General features: G+C 41.3%; 2 protein-coding genes across 2 annotated transcripts in view; one reads left to right on the forward strand and one right to left on the reverse strand.

Moving 5' to 3' along the window:
* LOC103363217 (N-alpha-acetyltransferase 15, NatA auxiliary subunit-like) overlaps positions 1-10,642 on the reverse strand; it is a 17,097-nt gene extending 6,455 nt beyond the window's left edge. The window contains exons 1-8 of the mRNA XM_008289877.1: positions 10,440-10,642; positions 9,293-9,377; positions 5,923-6,027; positions 5,581-5,738; positions 4,317-4,451; positions 3,270-3,423; positions 2,950-3,069; positions 278-483 (exon numbers count right to left, since the gene is read on the reverse strand). Coding sequence (XP_008288099.1) covers positions 278-483; positions 2,950-3,069; positions 3,270-3,423; positions 4,317-4,451; positions 5,581-5,738; positions 5,923-6,027; positions 9,293-9,377; positions 10,440-10,493 — 1,017 coding nt within the window. The 5' untranslated portion in view covers positions 10,494-10,642. The remainder of the gene's footprint in view (positions 1-277; positions 484-2,949; positions 3,070-3,269; positions 3,424-4,316; positions 4,452-5,580; positions 5,739-5,922; positions 6,028-9,292; positions 9,378-10,439) is intronic.
* A 999-nt stretch (positions 10,643-11,641) lies between these two features.
* Positions 11,642-15,058, forward strand: ndufc1 (NADH:ubiquinone oxidoreductase subunit C1). Its single transcript, XM_008289878.1, has 4 exons — positions 11,642-11,775; positions 13,952-14,055; positions 14,683-14,758; positions 14,947-15,058. The coding sequence occupies exons 1-3, from the start codon at positions 11,730-11,732 to the stop codon at positions 14,740-14,742; spliced, it is 210 nt and encodes a 69-aa protein (XP_008288100.1). The 5' UTR covers positions 11,642-11,729; the 3' UTR covers positions 14,743-14,758; positions 14,947-15,058.
* The last annotated feature ends 1,811 nt before the right edge of the window (positions 15,059-16,869 follow it).

The following is a 16,869-nucleotide window of genomic DNA, read 5'->3' on the forward strand; positions in this document are numbered from 1 at the left end:
TTGGACAGCAGAGGACATATGGGCTCTTGGATGTTCAGAGGAGCATTTTCCAGTTTGCTAACGTTTTGTAGAAATAATTGGCAGATCAAGCTCAGAGGTTTCTACAAGACATTTCTTCTTAAAATGAAAAACTAGTTTGACACAAGAATCTGAATTCAAGGTCCAGTTTTCTAGAGCTCTCAACTGCATCCTGTGTTCTTCATCTGCAGATGGAGTTGCTGTCTCCACGCCGGCCATATTCAGCAGCTACATCAGTTGGGTAAGAACATTTGCTCACTTGGGTAAAACTCCATAAGCTATTGTCACAGCAGTGGTGTTTGTGGTGATGAGTAGTCGTGAAAACACACGGACGACATGCGGCGCTGCTACAGGGTCTGCTGTGGTTACCTGTGAGGAAATTAAGAGGCAGCCTTCGGGGAACGAGGCCTTTTGGAAACTTCACCCAGGAGTCCTCGTAAATCTTCTGACGTTCCTCTATACTGCCTGGACGGACACACACACAGAGTGGAAAGAAAAACTGACCAGTCAACATCAGGGATCGACCGATATGGGTTTTCCAGGGCCGATAACGATTATTGCCGCTCAAGAAAACCGATGACCAACATTTTTTTGGGTCGATACGCATTGCATGTAAAGTTTTAACAGCATGCGATAGAAGAGAACCTGTCATCATAACTAGGCTGTGTGACTATAACTGAACATATAAAATGGAAAGATGAGCGATTAAATCAGGACGCTCTCTTCTGCTTATGTGGCTTCGACTGAGATTCATGAGTTTGTCTTCGGCACTTCTGTCTGCTCTACTTTCTTTCACTGTTTTCTAGCTTTTATTGTCCACTCGGGTCCATATCTTAAACCATAATGAAATATTTTTTTCCCAGACTCTGTTTTGAAGTACTTTGTTGCTGCCTTCCAACTTAGCTGCTAGCTGTTAGCATAGCATTATCCCCTGTGAACAGAGCTAATGTTCTGGTTTGTGACAACAGCTTGTATTTCTTATTCAGTTTTTGCAGAGTGACGACAGACGGCGAGAGAAGGCTGCATCAGACCTGAAGTAGTGTATTTCACTTATCAATAATCAAAATCACCGATATGATAATTGGGAAAATGCCAAACATCGGCCACGAAATTGGTCTGTCCCGAGCACTAAACCTGCACTCATCCTTCAGCCAACCAACACCTCGCTGAATTATTAGGAATCAATTGTTGTTTTTGCCCAATAATGGTTTTACATACAAAATATTAAGCAAATTCTTTTCAAAATAAATCCTAATTGCGTATTGATATCTAATTATAATATTTGTTAAGATCACAACACATATTTTATTACTTCTTTGGGGAGTTTTCAGATGTAAATCTAACAACTGTAAGATATCACATCTTGTTGTGATGACAGAGGATGTTTTAATGAGAAATACCATCTGCCATCTCTGCAACACTTCATTACTTGTACACCAAAAGGTGATACCTAATGAATGGACATGAGCGGCTGTGGCTCAGGTGGTAGAGTGGTTGGTTCGATGCCCCGCCCCTCCACAGTCAAAGTGTCCTTGGGCAAGACACTGAACCTGAAGATGCTCTCAATGGCAGGCAGCACCTTGCATGGCAGCTCTGTGGCCATTGGTGTGTGAATGGGTGAATGAGAAAACACTGTAAAGCGCTTTGAGTAGCACTAAGGTAGAAAGGTGCTGTGCAAGTGCAGTCCTGGGCCAGGCCTCCCTTGCCTGATGTTATAAAACCTTGGTCTGAGATTTTGCTTTGTGCTGACATGATTTATCATACAGTTCCTGCAGATTTCTCAGCTGCACATTCATGCTTCACATCAACTTGGTGGGAGGCCTCTGAAGCCCGCTGAATTCACCGTGATAGTCATGAAACCACTTTGACTTTGCTTTGTGACGTGGTGCATTGTGCTGCTGGAAGATAGTAAACTGAGGCCATACAAGGATGCACACAGTCAGCAACAACCCTCAGACAGGCCGTGGCATACGGGTCGTGGCATTCAGACCATGACTGATTGGTACCAAGTCCACCAAGAAAACATCCCCCACACTATGACACCAACAGCAGCCTGGACTGTTGACACAAGGCAGGTTGGCTCTGAGGATTCACGTTGTTGATGCCAAACAGTGAGCCTACCATCTGCAGCTTCAGCAGAAACTGAGATTCAGGCCTTCAGAGCAGGCTGCACTTTTCCATCTTCAGCTGTACAGCTTTGGTGAGCCTGTGCTTCCTGCAGCTTCATACTTCTGCTTCGGCTGAGATGAGTAGAACCTGACATGGTCTTCTGCTGCCGTAGTTCATCTATCTCAAGACTGGACAATTTTTTAAACATTTTTCTCATTTGAAAAAGTATTTATGTCCAGTCTGTGATTAGTATATAAGGAGAGAAGCCACGTGTATTTTCCTTATACACTGTATTTGACAATTAAACCGATTCTGATGCTCTCAGCTCCAGCTCGTCTGACCTCTCTCATCAACAAGGCGTTTATATCTGAGAGCACATGTTTCTTCATTCTGATGTTTGATATGAACACTAACTGCTCCTGACTTGTGTCCAGAGGATTTTATTCTGTATTTTTGCCACACTGTTGGCTAACAGCATAAATTAGCTTGTGTTCAGGTGTTCCTGGTGCAGCAGTGATGGAAAGACTAAAATTTTTACTGAGAAGTAAACGTTTCTCCAGAGAACGGGAGAAGTTACTTATCCTCACTGCAAATCGGAAAGATGCTGTCATATCTCAGGTTGGATTAAGTCAAAGTTGACAGAAAAAATAAGTGTATCTCACTAGGTTCACGTGCTCCATGAAAACATATCAACAGAAAAGAAAAAGCTGCAACCACAAGAACATGACAAAGTGCAGAAGTCACCTAAACTGCAGGTTCACTACATCAATCCATCACAGGAAACTGTTCACACATGTGTAGGCCTGATTTAAAAGTGCTCACCTGGCTTCAAGGCCTTTTCCAGGCCCTGGTAGTAGGCCCAGTTCTCTGGGTTCCTCTCCTGGAGTCTCCTGTAGACCTCTGAAGCTTCCTCAGGCCTCTCCAGCTTTAGCAGCAGCTCTCCTACAAAACACACACATTTATACAAAGGACTCCTGCAGGCTCGGCACTTACTAAGCACAGCTCTAAAGTGTGTTTGATCCCCAACATGGTGGTGCTCAGCAAGTACCGCTGAAGTGATCACTGCTCAGCAACAGCTACCTCAACTGAAACACAAACACTTAACGAGCAGCGCTGGTGTCTGAACAACCACATCAGCTCACCTCTAGTCTCCTCTACAGCCAGTTTGTCACAGATCTGTTTCTCATAGTTGTTGAGGTGATCGAGGGCCTCCTTGTGCAGGCCGGCCTCCCTCAGAACTTGGTTCTGATACAGCAGCAGTTCACTGTACTCATAGTCCACCTTGTCCGGCGACGTCTGAACACAAACACACAGCAAAGAAGAGGATTGTGGTACGGACTTAAACAGATGTGTGCATAGGAAGCTGAATAATGACGCTCATATTAATCAGTTTGTCCACTGCCAAGCTACTCTGACATAGTTTATGTACTTTCTGCAACACAGAAAAAGTGGATCAAACCAAACTGGTTAAAATACAGGTACAATGTCCGTTTTGTGCAAGTCATCTTAGCACTTTCTGTCTGACATAAAAATAGTATTTGGTTTCTCCTACATGCGAATATCACGCTGTAATACTATTAAACTGTGTTTGATAAAGCAGCAGCGTCACTGTTTTTACTGAGACAACCCAACCCTGGAAAAGGCTTCAGGACCTCATATTTGTTCAAACATTTTTGACGGTCTCACAGAAATCATCAGCATCGTTCCTGTGAGAGGTTCAGAAGGTTTTTTAAAACAATAGATTTGAGGCGAGTAGGAAAAGTGTAGACGGGTCCCGTAGTGACCCGCGTGTGCACATCTGGAAGTCACATTGTTCTAAAGTCTATTGTCTACAGCAGGGGTGTCCAGTCCTGGTCCTCGAGAGCCCCTATCCAGCATGTTTTAAATGTTTCCCTCTTCCAACACACCTGATTCAAATGATCAGCTCATCATCAAGCTCTGCAGAAGCCTGATAACGATCCTGATCATGTGAATCAGGTGTGCTGGAAGAGGGAAACATCTAAAACATGCTGGACAGGGGCTCTCGAGGACCAGGATTGGGCACCCCTGTTCTAAAGTCTATAGTCTACAGACATTTTTAATAACACTTTCTATGTGGACTGGTCTTTATGCCAGTTAGACCGGATCGTATTTGTTTTTGGATAAATCTGAAGAAATCTGCACACTTCAGCTGAAGCACTTCAGCCTACCTGTTGCGTTTTGCGGAACTCCTCGACAATCTTGGCAGCCATCTCAAAGTCCTCTAACAGGTGATAAGCCACTGCATATCCGATCCACGAGGCCCGCTGGGCTGGACGGAGCTGCAGCAGCTGGTACCGAGTCTCCTGAAGCAAGAGAGAGAGCGAACCATCACACAAGTGCATGCAGCTGTGTGTCTCTTCGGTTGTCCTGTAAACCACCATATCCACTGTTGTGCAGCAGTGTATGAGGAATGTACCTGACCCACCAAACAAGTCAGAAGTCAAGAACAAGATCTTTTTTTAAAAAACGTGCATCTTCACATTACTTGCCACTTCTCGGCTATTTCATGAAATGAGTAACTGTTACTTTTGAAATGTTGATTTGAAAGAAATGCAGAAAGAACATTCTGCCTCAGTAAAAGGTTCCGTCAGCCTCCACAGCCCGCTTAAGTTTGGCTAATTAGAGTAGAACCACTGGTTCTCAAACACTGGGCCACTGGAGCAAACCTGGGTCCAGATGCATAAAACTCAAAAAGCACAAATAGGTTCATGACTGTGTCTAAGCTCAATGACAGAAATATGCAAACACATTCTTTCTGTCAGCTTTATAAAGCCACAAGTACACCTGATTCTGTTTACCACTCCCACAATTATCCATGAACGCATTTAGAAACAGTCTCACAACCAATAGATGCAGTTTATAGTGTCTGAGGTACGAATTCATCCCACGTCCCTGCAAACAATCAGCACATTAATGCCTCGATCATCCTTATCAAACATCACAAAGACCATCAGTGATTCATCTAAAGTGCTCGTCCTCAAACCGGCATCACAAAAAGGATCAAACAAAGAAATCCTTAACTGGGAAATAATGGCTCAAATGCAGATAAAAACAGTGAATTTCCTCATTCAGAACTGTTTAAAATTACGTTTATTTTAAAAGTGCCTCTGCATGATTTTGTAAAACACTGTGTAAACTACAAAATAAAAAACATAGGAACAAAAACATTTACACCATGACACAGGTTGGATGCTTTCAGTTTGTTTGTCTCGAATTTAAATTTGCAAAGAAAAGGGAAAAAAGAAAATGATTGGCCATTTTTTCCTGGAGAAGTGACTTTTGGTTCTGGACAACTGAAGCGTAAATGTGTTGGTTGAGAAGACAAAAGGTTGAAGAAAGTTGAGCGCTACCCTTCATCCAGTCTCATCCCTCATCAATTTAATCTAGATGATTCTATTTTTGAACCCATCCCTTCTCTCTGGTGTCTCTCACCCTGTATCCCTCCAGGTCCCTCATCTGGATCTGAAGCAGGGAAAGGTCTCGGAGGATCTGCAGGTTGTCCTTGTCCCACTTCAGAGCGTTGCGGTAACACTTGATGGCCTCGTCGTACTTTTTGTCCGAGCGTTGCAGCAGGCCATACACGTGCCAGCCTGGGAGGGTGGCGCGTTCAGGAAGAACACATACACTGTCCAAGTGTTTACAAATGTACAACAAAGGAAAATGCAAGTTCTCTAAGGTCCTACAGGGTCAATTTAGCGGCTGCATCGTTTAACTGAACAGCAGACAGAAGTGTGAGACGAAGGCTGGCAGCGCTGGGCAGCGATGAAAGGATACAGACGTGGCTTTTGAGGTCATTGCGGAGGCCTCGTCTCACCAGCTCGTAGGCCTCCTCCTTCTTGCCCAGACAGTTGAGGGTTAAACCCTTCATGGCCAGGGTTTCTGGAGAAATGAGCAAGAGGAGAGCAAGGAGTGAGACATTCAATCAAACTCAACCTGTGTTAAGTACAGATACATTCATATCACTAATGTCAAAACGTTGCACTCAACACAATATTGGTCAGAATACTTTAAAAAATATATTAAAAATATCTGAGGAGCAACCGAAAGGTTAAATTTTTCATTAAATGTGTACCTAATGATTTTTGTAAATCATCAATGGAAAGGTTCCAGTTCCAAGTTGCACACATTTCATACGTTTTATCCACAGAATCCAGAAACTCAATTCAGCATTTTCAGCAGAGCTCTTCAACACTTTCTTTGCCTCAGTGCATTGTGCAGTAGGTGGTGAATCTCAGCAACTGTGATTTAAAGGCTGGTCATTTTTTCTCATACAGATCACATTTTACTAGTTTTGTGCAGCCAGTCAGGATATCGAGTGCACATTTTTCCAAACAGTGGCGTTGCTGCCTTGACTGGGTGCAGTTTGACTTTACTGCTGCATCTGTAAAGCGCATGGACATTTGTGGCGCTGATTTCTGGATGGAACTTCTGCGTCAGGACGTGCAAAACTGATCTCTGGTTTGGCTCCTGCAGTGCACATGGCAGCTTCAGTTCCACCATCAGCTCTGTTACTGGTACTTGCAGGAGCAGTGGCCACAGATAAATAAAAACAAGGACTGTGTGTACTGTAAACTTCTAAATTTGTCAACTCTCTCTCTGTCTTTTTCTCACATGTAAAACATAGAATGGGTTTATGTTAGACAAACTAGATGTGACTCAGACCAGCTGATGTATTAGACAGTCTTACACCTGCCAGTCTCAAACAGTCAATGTTAGTTCCTTACATCCTGAGACGTGACAGGTAACCCAACATTATGTCACTCACCAAGACACCTGCCCTGCTCTCCAGTGATTCTCCTCACACTCCTATAATTTCTTGCTGACGGCTGTAATTTCTCTTGATCTTTTGCTGTTGCCGGTCTCATAATTATGAAGCTGTGGTCATACGCGGCTGAATGTACGTTTTCGTGGCTGCAGTTTTCCCTAAATTAACATACAGAATTTTCACTGACACCAAAAAATAAATCACAGCCCTTTGTAGCAGCAAGGCTGGTGCAGGTGTGGAAATGAGCAAAGGTGTAGGCGCTCCAGATGCTGTCCTCACAGCCACTGCTGAAAATCTATCCGCCGTAAAGTAATAATTTAAAACTGTATTCTCATATTTCATCACAAATATTCATTCTAATTTCATTCTAATCCAATAGTTGCAAGGGATATCAGCTAATGTAATGTTAATTGCTAAGTAACCATTAGATAAGTCAACTCCCCATAAAGCTCCTGTAAATATCAGTATGGGGCAAATCTAATCATGGAGCAGTCCTGTGCTGTGTCACAACAATCGTACTAAAATAAACGTGCAAAATACGCACAATAGAATAGAAAATTCATTCAGAACTTTTTGCCTGGTTTGTACTCACAGAGTTCATTAGGCTAAGATGTTCAGCCTTTGTTTACATTTTGCATTAAATAGTGCAATTGTCAACAGCAATAAAGTTCAATCTTGTCCTCTAATGAATTTAACTTTATTCACAGTGCAACAGCATAACACTGGACAAAAGCATTTAATCCCAACAAGAGCACAAACTCACTCCTTTCAAATGTATAGATTTTTCTGTGAATGTTAAGAAGGTAAAATGACAACTGGGAGTATTTTCAGACAAACAGATGAGGGACGGTTTTGACTTTGATGGAACAGCTGCTATTCAGTGCACACTGAGACAAACATGACTCAGAATTTACTAAAAGTGGTAGATTAGACAAGAGTAATCTTACAAGAGACTAAATTAGGTCTTGAAGTACAGAAGCACACTGCATTCACACAAGAAAAACAAACAACAAACTTGGAGTCTTTATGTTGTAATTATGATTTACAAGCTCACAAAAAAGCTCTCATAAAGATAAGAACAGACACTTAGTTTATTTAATACAATGAGTCGTCTAGAAAATGTCAGAAAACTAGACTTTTGTAAATAGATGTAAACTTTTTTCCAGTAACAGCGACTACAGTGTTGCCATGGATACAGTGGGCTACACTGCTGGCAGCAAGGAACTGGGATGCTTCAGAAGAATCAGTAGATCTTGAATTCTTCAATATCAAAATAATTCAGCGAGAGTTGTCGGCACATCCCATAGCATACAGAACGGAGTTTGTAGCTTGTTCAGCACACATCCAGAATGTAAACAAAGACTCAAGCCATCATGTATCCATGGCAACGTCATACCACCCTACAAGTGAAAACTTATGTGGCTGTTTCCAACACACACACACACACACAAAAAGCCCATTTACCGTTAATCAAGCTCATATTTTTTACATTAAATCAGGTAGTGCCATCACCCTGTCCTGCTATGAACAGATATCCACTTTAACTCTTTTCTTGCATTGTGCTTCAGTGTTAGAGCTTTTGCTTTTTGTTTCTTTAAACACAAGAAGCTCCTTATTAATCCTAAACTTTTATTATTTATGTATTTTTTTGAAACTGTCGGTTGTCTAAGACCTAAACTGCGGTAGCAACAAATGCTACTTGTATTACCGAAGCAGAACCACTGATTCTTTCTGATCAACTTTCGATATATCTTCCATCTGATGCAGGTGCAGAAGCACAACCCACAATCACAAGACACAAGAAACTGAACACAAGAAACTGCAACAAAAAACACACACGCTATTGATGTATATTTGCAAACTCTCAGAATTAAAAATATACTCATGAGTGTATTAACATCTCTGTCTTAGGTCTTTACAATCATTAGGAAAGACTTCTACTCCTCCTTTAACCATCAGTTCCAGGAGGGAAAAACAGCAAGATGCCAAGCTGGTTTTACAATATTATGAACGCATACACCATGATTTACAGCATATTGTGCCAAAGAGCTGTTGACTGCTGCTTCAGTAACATATGATGGGAGGTCTATGGTGCAATATGAATCTATTTAAAATGTGTTTCACTCAATAGCTTCAAGTGTTTTTTTCCTTCATATTACAGTCTTTTTATTACTTGTATGTACTTAAAAGTCTAAGGTCAGCTGTCAAGAAGGAAGGGTGATTGTGTGTTTTAACGTAATGCCACAGAGACAAAATTACACAACAATACGCGCCACACATCTTGTGTAAAACTAGTAAACTCTTGATTCAAAACAGAGCAGGAAGTGGTTGTCAGTGAGTGTTTCCATTGAGTGTGAAGTCAAGTAGGTCTCCTCTTACCTCCATGCTCGGCAAACTTCGGGTTGCCCAGGATCTGTTTGCAGAACTTGAGGCCGTTTCGGTACTGCTTGTGCTCGTAACATCTCTGCAACAACGGACAGAGCAGACGTTACATCAAGCATCTGAGGCTGGAGAGCTGGCTTTAAGCACATAAAAAAAAATCTAAAAAAAAAACAAAAGATATTGCTGAACATCTGCAAAGACTGCGATCCAGCGACCAGCAGAGGTAACTGGGATGGCATCACATGGACCTGATGCTGCCTCCCTGACAATGCAGTGTGATACATGGACGCAGCAGAACTTGATGATGGAGGGCTGTTGATGAGATGAAATCAGACAGATGGATGTGCCTGGCTCAGAGCACACACCAGGAGCTCAGAGCCCCCCCACACCAGTGGAAGCCCTGCCAACTCCCACTACAGTCACTGATTGACACAAGGACATACCAACACTCTCTAGTATTAGTATTGCTAGTAATAAAACTGATTGGCATTACACTGAACGTGGTAGCGACACTCGATGGCAGGATACTTTGAACTAAGACCTGACTTCAATAGTTCTGATGCTTTATAAGCTGAATTTAATGTGACTTCGAAGGATTTAATGAACAACTCGTTCGCATAATCTTGTAAAGAATCAAGAGTAAGGTACATTTTGAAATCGGTTAAGAGACGGTTTGGTGGCAGGTACCGGTGCTAGCTGCATCTACTCAACTCAACTACAACAACTAGCGACAACTATTTAGGACGCGTATGCAAGACAAAGGTGACTGACAGTGCTGCCAAGTAAGTTAACAAACCGCAACTAGAACCTGGAGAGCTACCGCGACCACCCGCTTAAAGTTGTCTGTGGCTGTCATGTGTCAAGCAGCTTTGTCATTGATATACTTTAGATGTGTTGCAAGGCCAGAGCATAGCGACAACACCACATGACTGGCTGTTAGCCCAATGTGCTATTCCCTTCACTACACTGCTACAGCTTCCAGTTCAAAACAGAGACGTGAAAATAACAACACTTTTGGTCTACTGAATCTTTGCATAATTCAGCAGCAACTCCCAAGCTACATGCTCTGACTGCTACGACTAACGGCTACTTGGCAAACTAGCATGAGCTAGCAAGCTAACGTTATCTCAGGCATTTAGCCTACCAAAATTCTCTTGAAAAGAGCATTCTCCTTCGGCGGTAGAGTGATTGTGGGCATTGTGTTGGCTTCCTATGCCTCTGCCGGTTCACACATGAATAATATCCTCTTAGAGGCAGAGATCCTGGACTGTTTCAGTCTCTTCAGGCTCCTCTCTCTCACGTGTTGAAGCCGAGGCCCCCTTCCGAGCAAAATGGCCGACGCGCTTCTCCTCCGGGTNTGAACTGGAATGTGCGTGGCAAGCCAGATCCCAAACAAACCATGAATCAATAAATGACACGTCTCGATTGCACTTCATTTTATTGACCACTAGATGTCCTACTCGAGCACTGTGTCATTGAAGCTTCGAGTAATGAACCATTTTTCGAATCAAGTGTCGAAGCTTCAACAAAGCCTCGATTGGCCATCACTACCTCCGGGTCAGGCTTCGCTCTGAGTCTGCGTGTGAAACGCGGACATGCGGGGCCGAAATGTCTCAGTGAATAAGAAATGCATGACACGAAATTGCGTTTACTATTAAATAAATAAATAAATAAATAAATAAATAAATAAATAAATAAAAAGGACATGTTGCAAATCTATGCGACCTTTTCTATGCTAGAACAAATGTGCCAGGATGCTCCGGTGTGTAGCACACTGGTGTGTTCATCCGTCGTTGCAACCAAATTCCATTCAAATTTCTATCAATTTAAAACTGCCTGACTTCTTGGAGAGAATCAAATACTTCACTCACTAAAGCTTGATTATGACAGGTTGTAAACGTGAGAGCACTGAAACCTCCCAAATAGCACTTTGTTACTGTAGGATCTCGTTTTGAGGAAAAAAAATAAAATAAATAGCATTAGTATCTTTATTTAAGAGGAAAATTTGGTGGAAAAGGGTAACGAGGATGACATAAAAAACACGAGTTTCTTAGAGTTTTTTTTTTTTTTAAAGTGAGCAGATCGTCACAAAGATTTAGTTTTTTGTCATACATGCGTGTATATATTTGCAGGCAAGCTAGGTAATAAAATTATAATTTCTGAAATTAAATTTGGTGCAATGTGAAAAACCAAACGAAGTCGTGGATTTGATTTCTTTTATTAATGCAAATAGTGCTAAGCTTGTAAAATCCACTCGTGTGTTGAGTTTTAAATCACTCTTGTTTTGTCTTTCTTTTTTTAAAATAACAGACAGATCTCCCTTAGTGGTCGCTCGACTTGTCGGTTATCTTTGAATCAGCCCTGCCAGGAAGTTTAATCGAGCGCCGTGCAGCAGGATCGTAGTTCGGATAAAGGCAGTCGCTCTGAAGCTAAAATGACTTTCAATCGGTTATTATGTAAAGCTGTTCAAGTCAACAGAGGTAAGATTATGGCACGATGATAATGCATTCGTTGTTACGATTCTGAATAGCAAGCGTTTTATCCTGCGGTGAACGTCGTGATTATTTTGAAGCCTGACCTTAGCTTAGCTTAGCTTAGCTTAGCATTGTTGTAGCACTGCAGTCTCAAGAGTGGTATCCTTCCTCTAATGTTGCGGATGTGTTGCCGTACTTTGTGCTTTTGAGCAAGTTTGTCAACCTATTCTCATATTTATCTAAGAGCAAAGGTTGAAGCTCATTTTTTTACCCACTCATAAGATGGAGGATTATTCACGCTGGATTGGTTTAGCTGCTGTACACAATGTGAAGCTGCCGTATTTACTGGACATGAACAGTAACTTCCAGTCTGCTTTCAAAACTCAGTGGATAGTGTGTTTGATGGAGGAATATGTCAAGAATAGTTTGGATCAATACATGTCCAATGCTATGTCACTACTGGTGTAGGGGACAGTTGCAGAGCCAAACGCTTATTATCGGACCAGGCTGAGACTGTTGCTCACATTGAGGCTGTACAGAGTCTCCTGGTATGAATCACTGTGAAACCAATAGTCACTTTTTGATCATCCTCTCATCATTTGCCTCTTCAGGCAAGACTTCCATGTGGAAGTATATGGATATGCACATACAGTATAAAACGCTTTTATGTTGATTAAAAGCTGGAACAGTTGTTTTCTTAATAGTTAGTAAAGCTAATGATATAAACTAAAAAGTACATACAAGAGCCCCTGTTTGGCTCAGGACAGTCACCCAGTGGAGACATATGTCCATCCAGCCTTCACTGTCTTCCTGTTAGCTGCAGATTGCACCACTTGTTTTCAGAAGAATCTGGACAAGCTTCAACTGATTCAACTGCATCTACAGCTAAACCTAAACCATACACACTAACTAATAAAAACATGTACCAACACATTTTAACTACATTTAAATGGAGGTGGTTGGACTGTTAAAATGCACCTGTACGGGTAATAAAGAGATAAAGTTGTTACTGGATGTCGCTCCTGTCCTGAGTACATGTGTTGTCCTGAAACAAGCTTCACTATTTGTTGTGTGGGGTTGCCATACTTTAGCGTAGCCCGGGGCCACCCCGTGGTTCCTCGCTTCTGTTGGATGGTAGGTCTTCTGTATTTCATCAACACATACCGCTTTCCAACGGCAGGAACCACTTGATACTGGTTGACTACTTTTGGCTGTCATATCAGCACTGCCTAATAAATGTTACGTAAATTTGATGCCAATGACAAAAGTTTATATTTTCCTAAACATATACATTTATGTGTCATGAATTTAGTGCAAGTAATTATCGATGCAGCAGGTCATTGTATTTCATTTAGCAAACATAGCTGTGGATAGCCTAGCCACTTAGCCAGACTGTTTAATTGATAACCGATTTAGGGCTGATCCATCTAACAGTTGCACATGTATTGGGATTTATGGAATGCCATCATGCATTTGATTGTACAGATTTGAATGTCTTCGCTGAATTATTTACCAATGATGGTTTTAATGATGCGGAAACTAATCACACTTCATTTCCCGTAGACCACTCTGATCCCACAGCCCACTGTTCACTGATGCCATTTACTCTCATATGTGTCATTTCTCTGCAGGGAAAGGTTCAGGCTAATGTAAGCACCTGCTGCATCCTCAAGCATCTGTGAAACTGCTTTATAATCAGACATTTCGAAAGCATGTAAGAACAAAATAGTTTCATGTTGGGTTTTTTTGTAGATTTTTTCATTTTTTTCATTTACATGCACTTCATGTTCAGCAAAGTTGGATATAAAAATGTATACATGTTGATCATGAATTTAGTTAATTGGCAGAATATTTACAAAGTACCTGTGCAATGCATACAAGACAGTTTGAACACACGCCAAGAGCAGCAAACCAATATCAAGCAGCTCCTGTCATTGGAGAGTGGTATATCCTGATGAGATACACACCATTCGAGAGCTGTATTAGCATAATGGATGTATACCACCACACCAGGAGAGGTGTACCGACCTGGTTTGATGGTTTGCAACACTTCATTCCTCTGTTGCATAATACAGATGTCTAATGACTCTAAAAATCTGGACCGCCCAGGGCAAGACATTGCTCAATTCTTTGTTAAAAGTAATGCCTTTCTCATGCTGTTTTGCTTCTTTTTTTTTTTCAGTTGTATCCAGGTCTGCATTTACAAGCGCCAAGCATGACTATGTCAACCCTAACTGGTTTCGAGTGGGTATGGCCTTTGGTTCAAGTGCTGTCCTGTGGGGCATGGTAAATATCCACATTTCACACACACACAGGCAATGATGTAGGATCTTTTCAACTGATGATTTGTTGTCAGAGTGCCATGTTGCATTCATCTAGATGGAGTTTGTCTCTGATATGTATGGAGAAACGTTTTTGTTAACGTGCTGCATATGTTTTGGAACTCATAGTGTCTCCCTTTATTTCAGCCAGTAGAGGGAAGCAATGGGCTGCAAGGATTGTCTCTACTATTTGTTTTTTGTTTTTTTTTTTAAGAAACATTGTTGATCAAAGGATACAAGTGCTTTCCTTGCATAATGATGAAGTTTGTCTTAAATTATCTATCCAAATGTGCACTTTGAGAGCCAAAGCGAGCTGCCTGAATGACTTCAGTACGATACTGTGATCACTAAAGGAGAGCTCCTTGAGTTTTGATCCTTGGGAAATCTGTTGAAATGTTTCACTTATTGATTGCAGATCTTTACTTTTATAACTGAATTTCCCTTCTGGGATGAATAAAGTATTTTTCATTTCATTCATTTCATTTACACCAGTGAATAGTTTTAGATTGTATTGGAATTTATTTTAGCAAGGAGACTATAAAGCAGCTTGTACATGTACGTGACTTGTGGTCTTGTTGTGTTCAACCTGCAGCTCTTTTGGCAGCACAGCGAGGATGTGCGCGAGTACAAATTGAGGAATGGCCTGGAATAGCCCACATAACTGGCAGGTGAGTGTCTCTTTGTTTCGAGGTTTATAAACGTAAAGACTGAGTCATGTCACTGTCGATCATTATTTTGTGATCTGATATCTGCCGTGCTACATAGCTGTTTGGTTTTCTGTTGTTCAGTATGAAGACAAACTTTGCATATGTGTGAACGAGTAAAACGTGACACCGTCTTTTCTTGTCCTTTGCAGGAGGTCGTCAGGTCCTGTCTGTAGGATGGACCTGTTTGTTTGCTGTTTCCAGATCGTTCCAGATTCCTCACTCTGAATTCTCTCTAAAATAAATGTTTATTATGTGAATATATGCCTGAGTCATGTGCATTTTGTACACATTAATTCACATTTGATGGCCAGAATCAGAGCTGTCTCTTATACATTTGATTTCATTTGACTTCTTTATTAAGGAACCAGGTTGTGAACGACACACTGACACGGAGCAGAATCTACGCAAAAGGTGACGCTGAGAAAGCGTTGTTTAAAGTTTGAAGGCTTGTTGTTTAACTTGGGAAGTAATAAAATCAGGTTTTTAGTCACTTTCAAAGGTAATGTCAGTGATTCTACAGTTTTGTTCAAATTCATGCCGTGCATGTTGGAGGTTGTGCTCAGGATAGGAGAAGGAGGCATAGGGAGCGAGAGGGAAGGTGAATCTGACACATGCCAATGATCTGAATGTAGTAACTAGCTGAACATCCACAATCACTCTCCAGAATCATAGACATTGCCTTTAAGACTGATTCATCACTAATCCTAAATAGAAAGTGTTGAAATACTTGACTGTTTTAACATCTACAAACAAAATATGTTTTACGGTGCTTTGTTGCTCACTTGAACAAATGAACTAATTTAAGAAATCAATCTTAGATTACATACATTAAAATACATGATTTAAAACAGAAAATTCCAGGTCTTAGCTCACTTATGACCTGATATATATTATTGTGCTTTGGCCTTTCCAATATGTCTGTATGCAAACCTGGATTCTATTTATATGACAAAGTGAAGGGATCAGCTCTTGTCAGTGTTTCGTCATTAAATAACGTTGCTGTCACATCTCCTCTGGTACAAGTGAAAATGTGCAATTTTCACAACTCACAGCCGCATCCAGTGTCAGTAATTAACGTGCTTTTGTTTGACCTTGGTGGACTTTGCACAAGTCAGCCTTCTGCCCCAGGGCTGGCCCTCATGCACAAACACGTCCATACGTTCACGTACAACATGTGTTTAAAGGGAATCTTTTCTAGATGGAAACTGAGTGTTTTTGGTAACAGGGTTTTGTTTTTTCATTACAGAAGAAAAAAAAAATAAAACACTACCGAGTATTCCCAAGCTGGCCAATTTGTATTGGCAGAGCAAAAATAATATTGTGCCTGGAAACACCGTTTATAACATGGAAAGAGATTCAGGAATGCTTTTTTTTTTTTTAAGCTTTAATTAAAACACAAAAGCAGCATTTTGTCCACATGTTGTCTTTGACCTTCGTTGAGGGGTGGGGAGCGACAGTCGGTATATGGAAGGTGATTTGTGCCACCACCCAGGAGAAGCCTTCAGCCTGCCATGAAATGACATTGTTTTGAGTAACTTTAATGACAAGCATGAAGTAAGATCGAAAAGAAGTTAGACAAAGTATATGTAAAGCTGGACAAAGCTTAGTTAACTATTAACAAGAAACGAAAAATTAGACCTAATTCATTTGTACTTTAAACTTCCGTGTCTTCTACAGGGAATAAAATTGTATAGCATTGTTTACACTCTACCAATGTTGTCCTAAATTCTGAATCGTTTCATTGGAGGGGGATCTGGAGCATCTGTTTATAAGCCATATCTTATATATAAAATGACATATAAGACATGTTAGGCTGATCTTACAGGCTCTCTGTTGGCCTTCTCCCGTGTCTGCAGACAGGCATTGATGGAGTGGAGGGATGCAGTTACATCCTGGAGAGGTTGTGCTACGTGTTTCTTGTGGAGGGAAACCAGAATGCCTGATTTGGAGGCTGGAGCGGGATCCCAGCAGGGTTGAAGGGACTGGTGCTGGAGACTGAGAATTACCTGCACTGGGAATGTGGCAAGATGTTGGAAAGCTATGCAGGGAAGACTCATACTGCCAACTGATAA

This window comes from Stegastes partitus, unplaced genomic scaffold, assembly GCF_000690725.1.
Source record: "Stegastes partitus isolate 25-593 unplaced genomic scaffold, Stegastes_partitus-1.0.2 Scaffold642, whole genome shotgun sequence".
In the NCBI taxonomy this organism is placed as follows: Eukaryota; Metazoa; Chordata; class Actinopteri; family Pomacentridae; genus Stegastes; species Stegastes partitus.

What these genes read in the sequence shown, in the direction of transcription:
- ndufc1 (XM_008289878.1), top strand. Translation starts at nt 11,730, where the DNA reads ATGACTTTCAATCGGTTATTATGTAAAGCTGTTCAAGTCAACAGAG. An exon ending in AGCTGTTCAAGTCAACAGAG is followed by an intron (nt 11,776 to 13,951) that starts GTAAGATTATGG and finishes TTTTTTTTTCAG; the next exon opens with TTGTATCCAGGTCTGCATTT. An exon ending in GTGCTGTCCTGTGGGGCATG is followed by an intron (nt 14,056 to 14,682) that starts GTAAATATCCAC and finishes TTCAACCTGCAG; the next exon opens with CTCTTTTGGCAGCACAGCGA.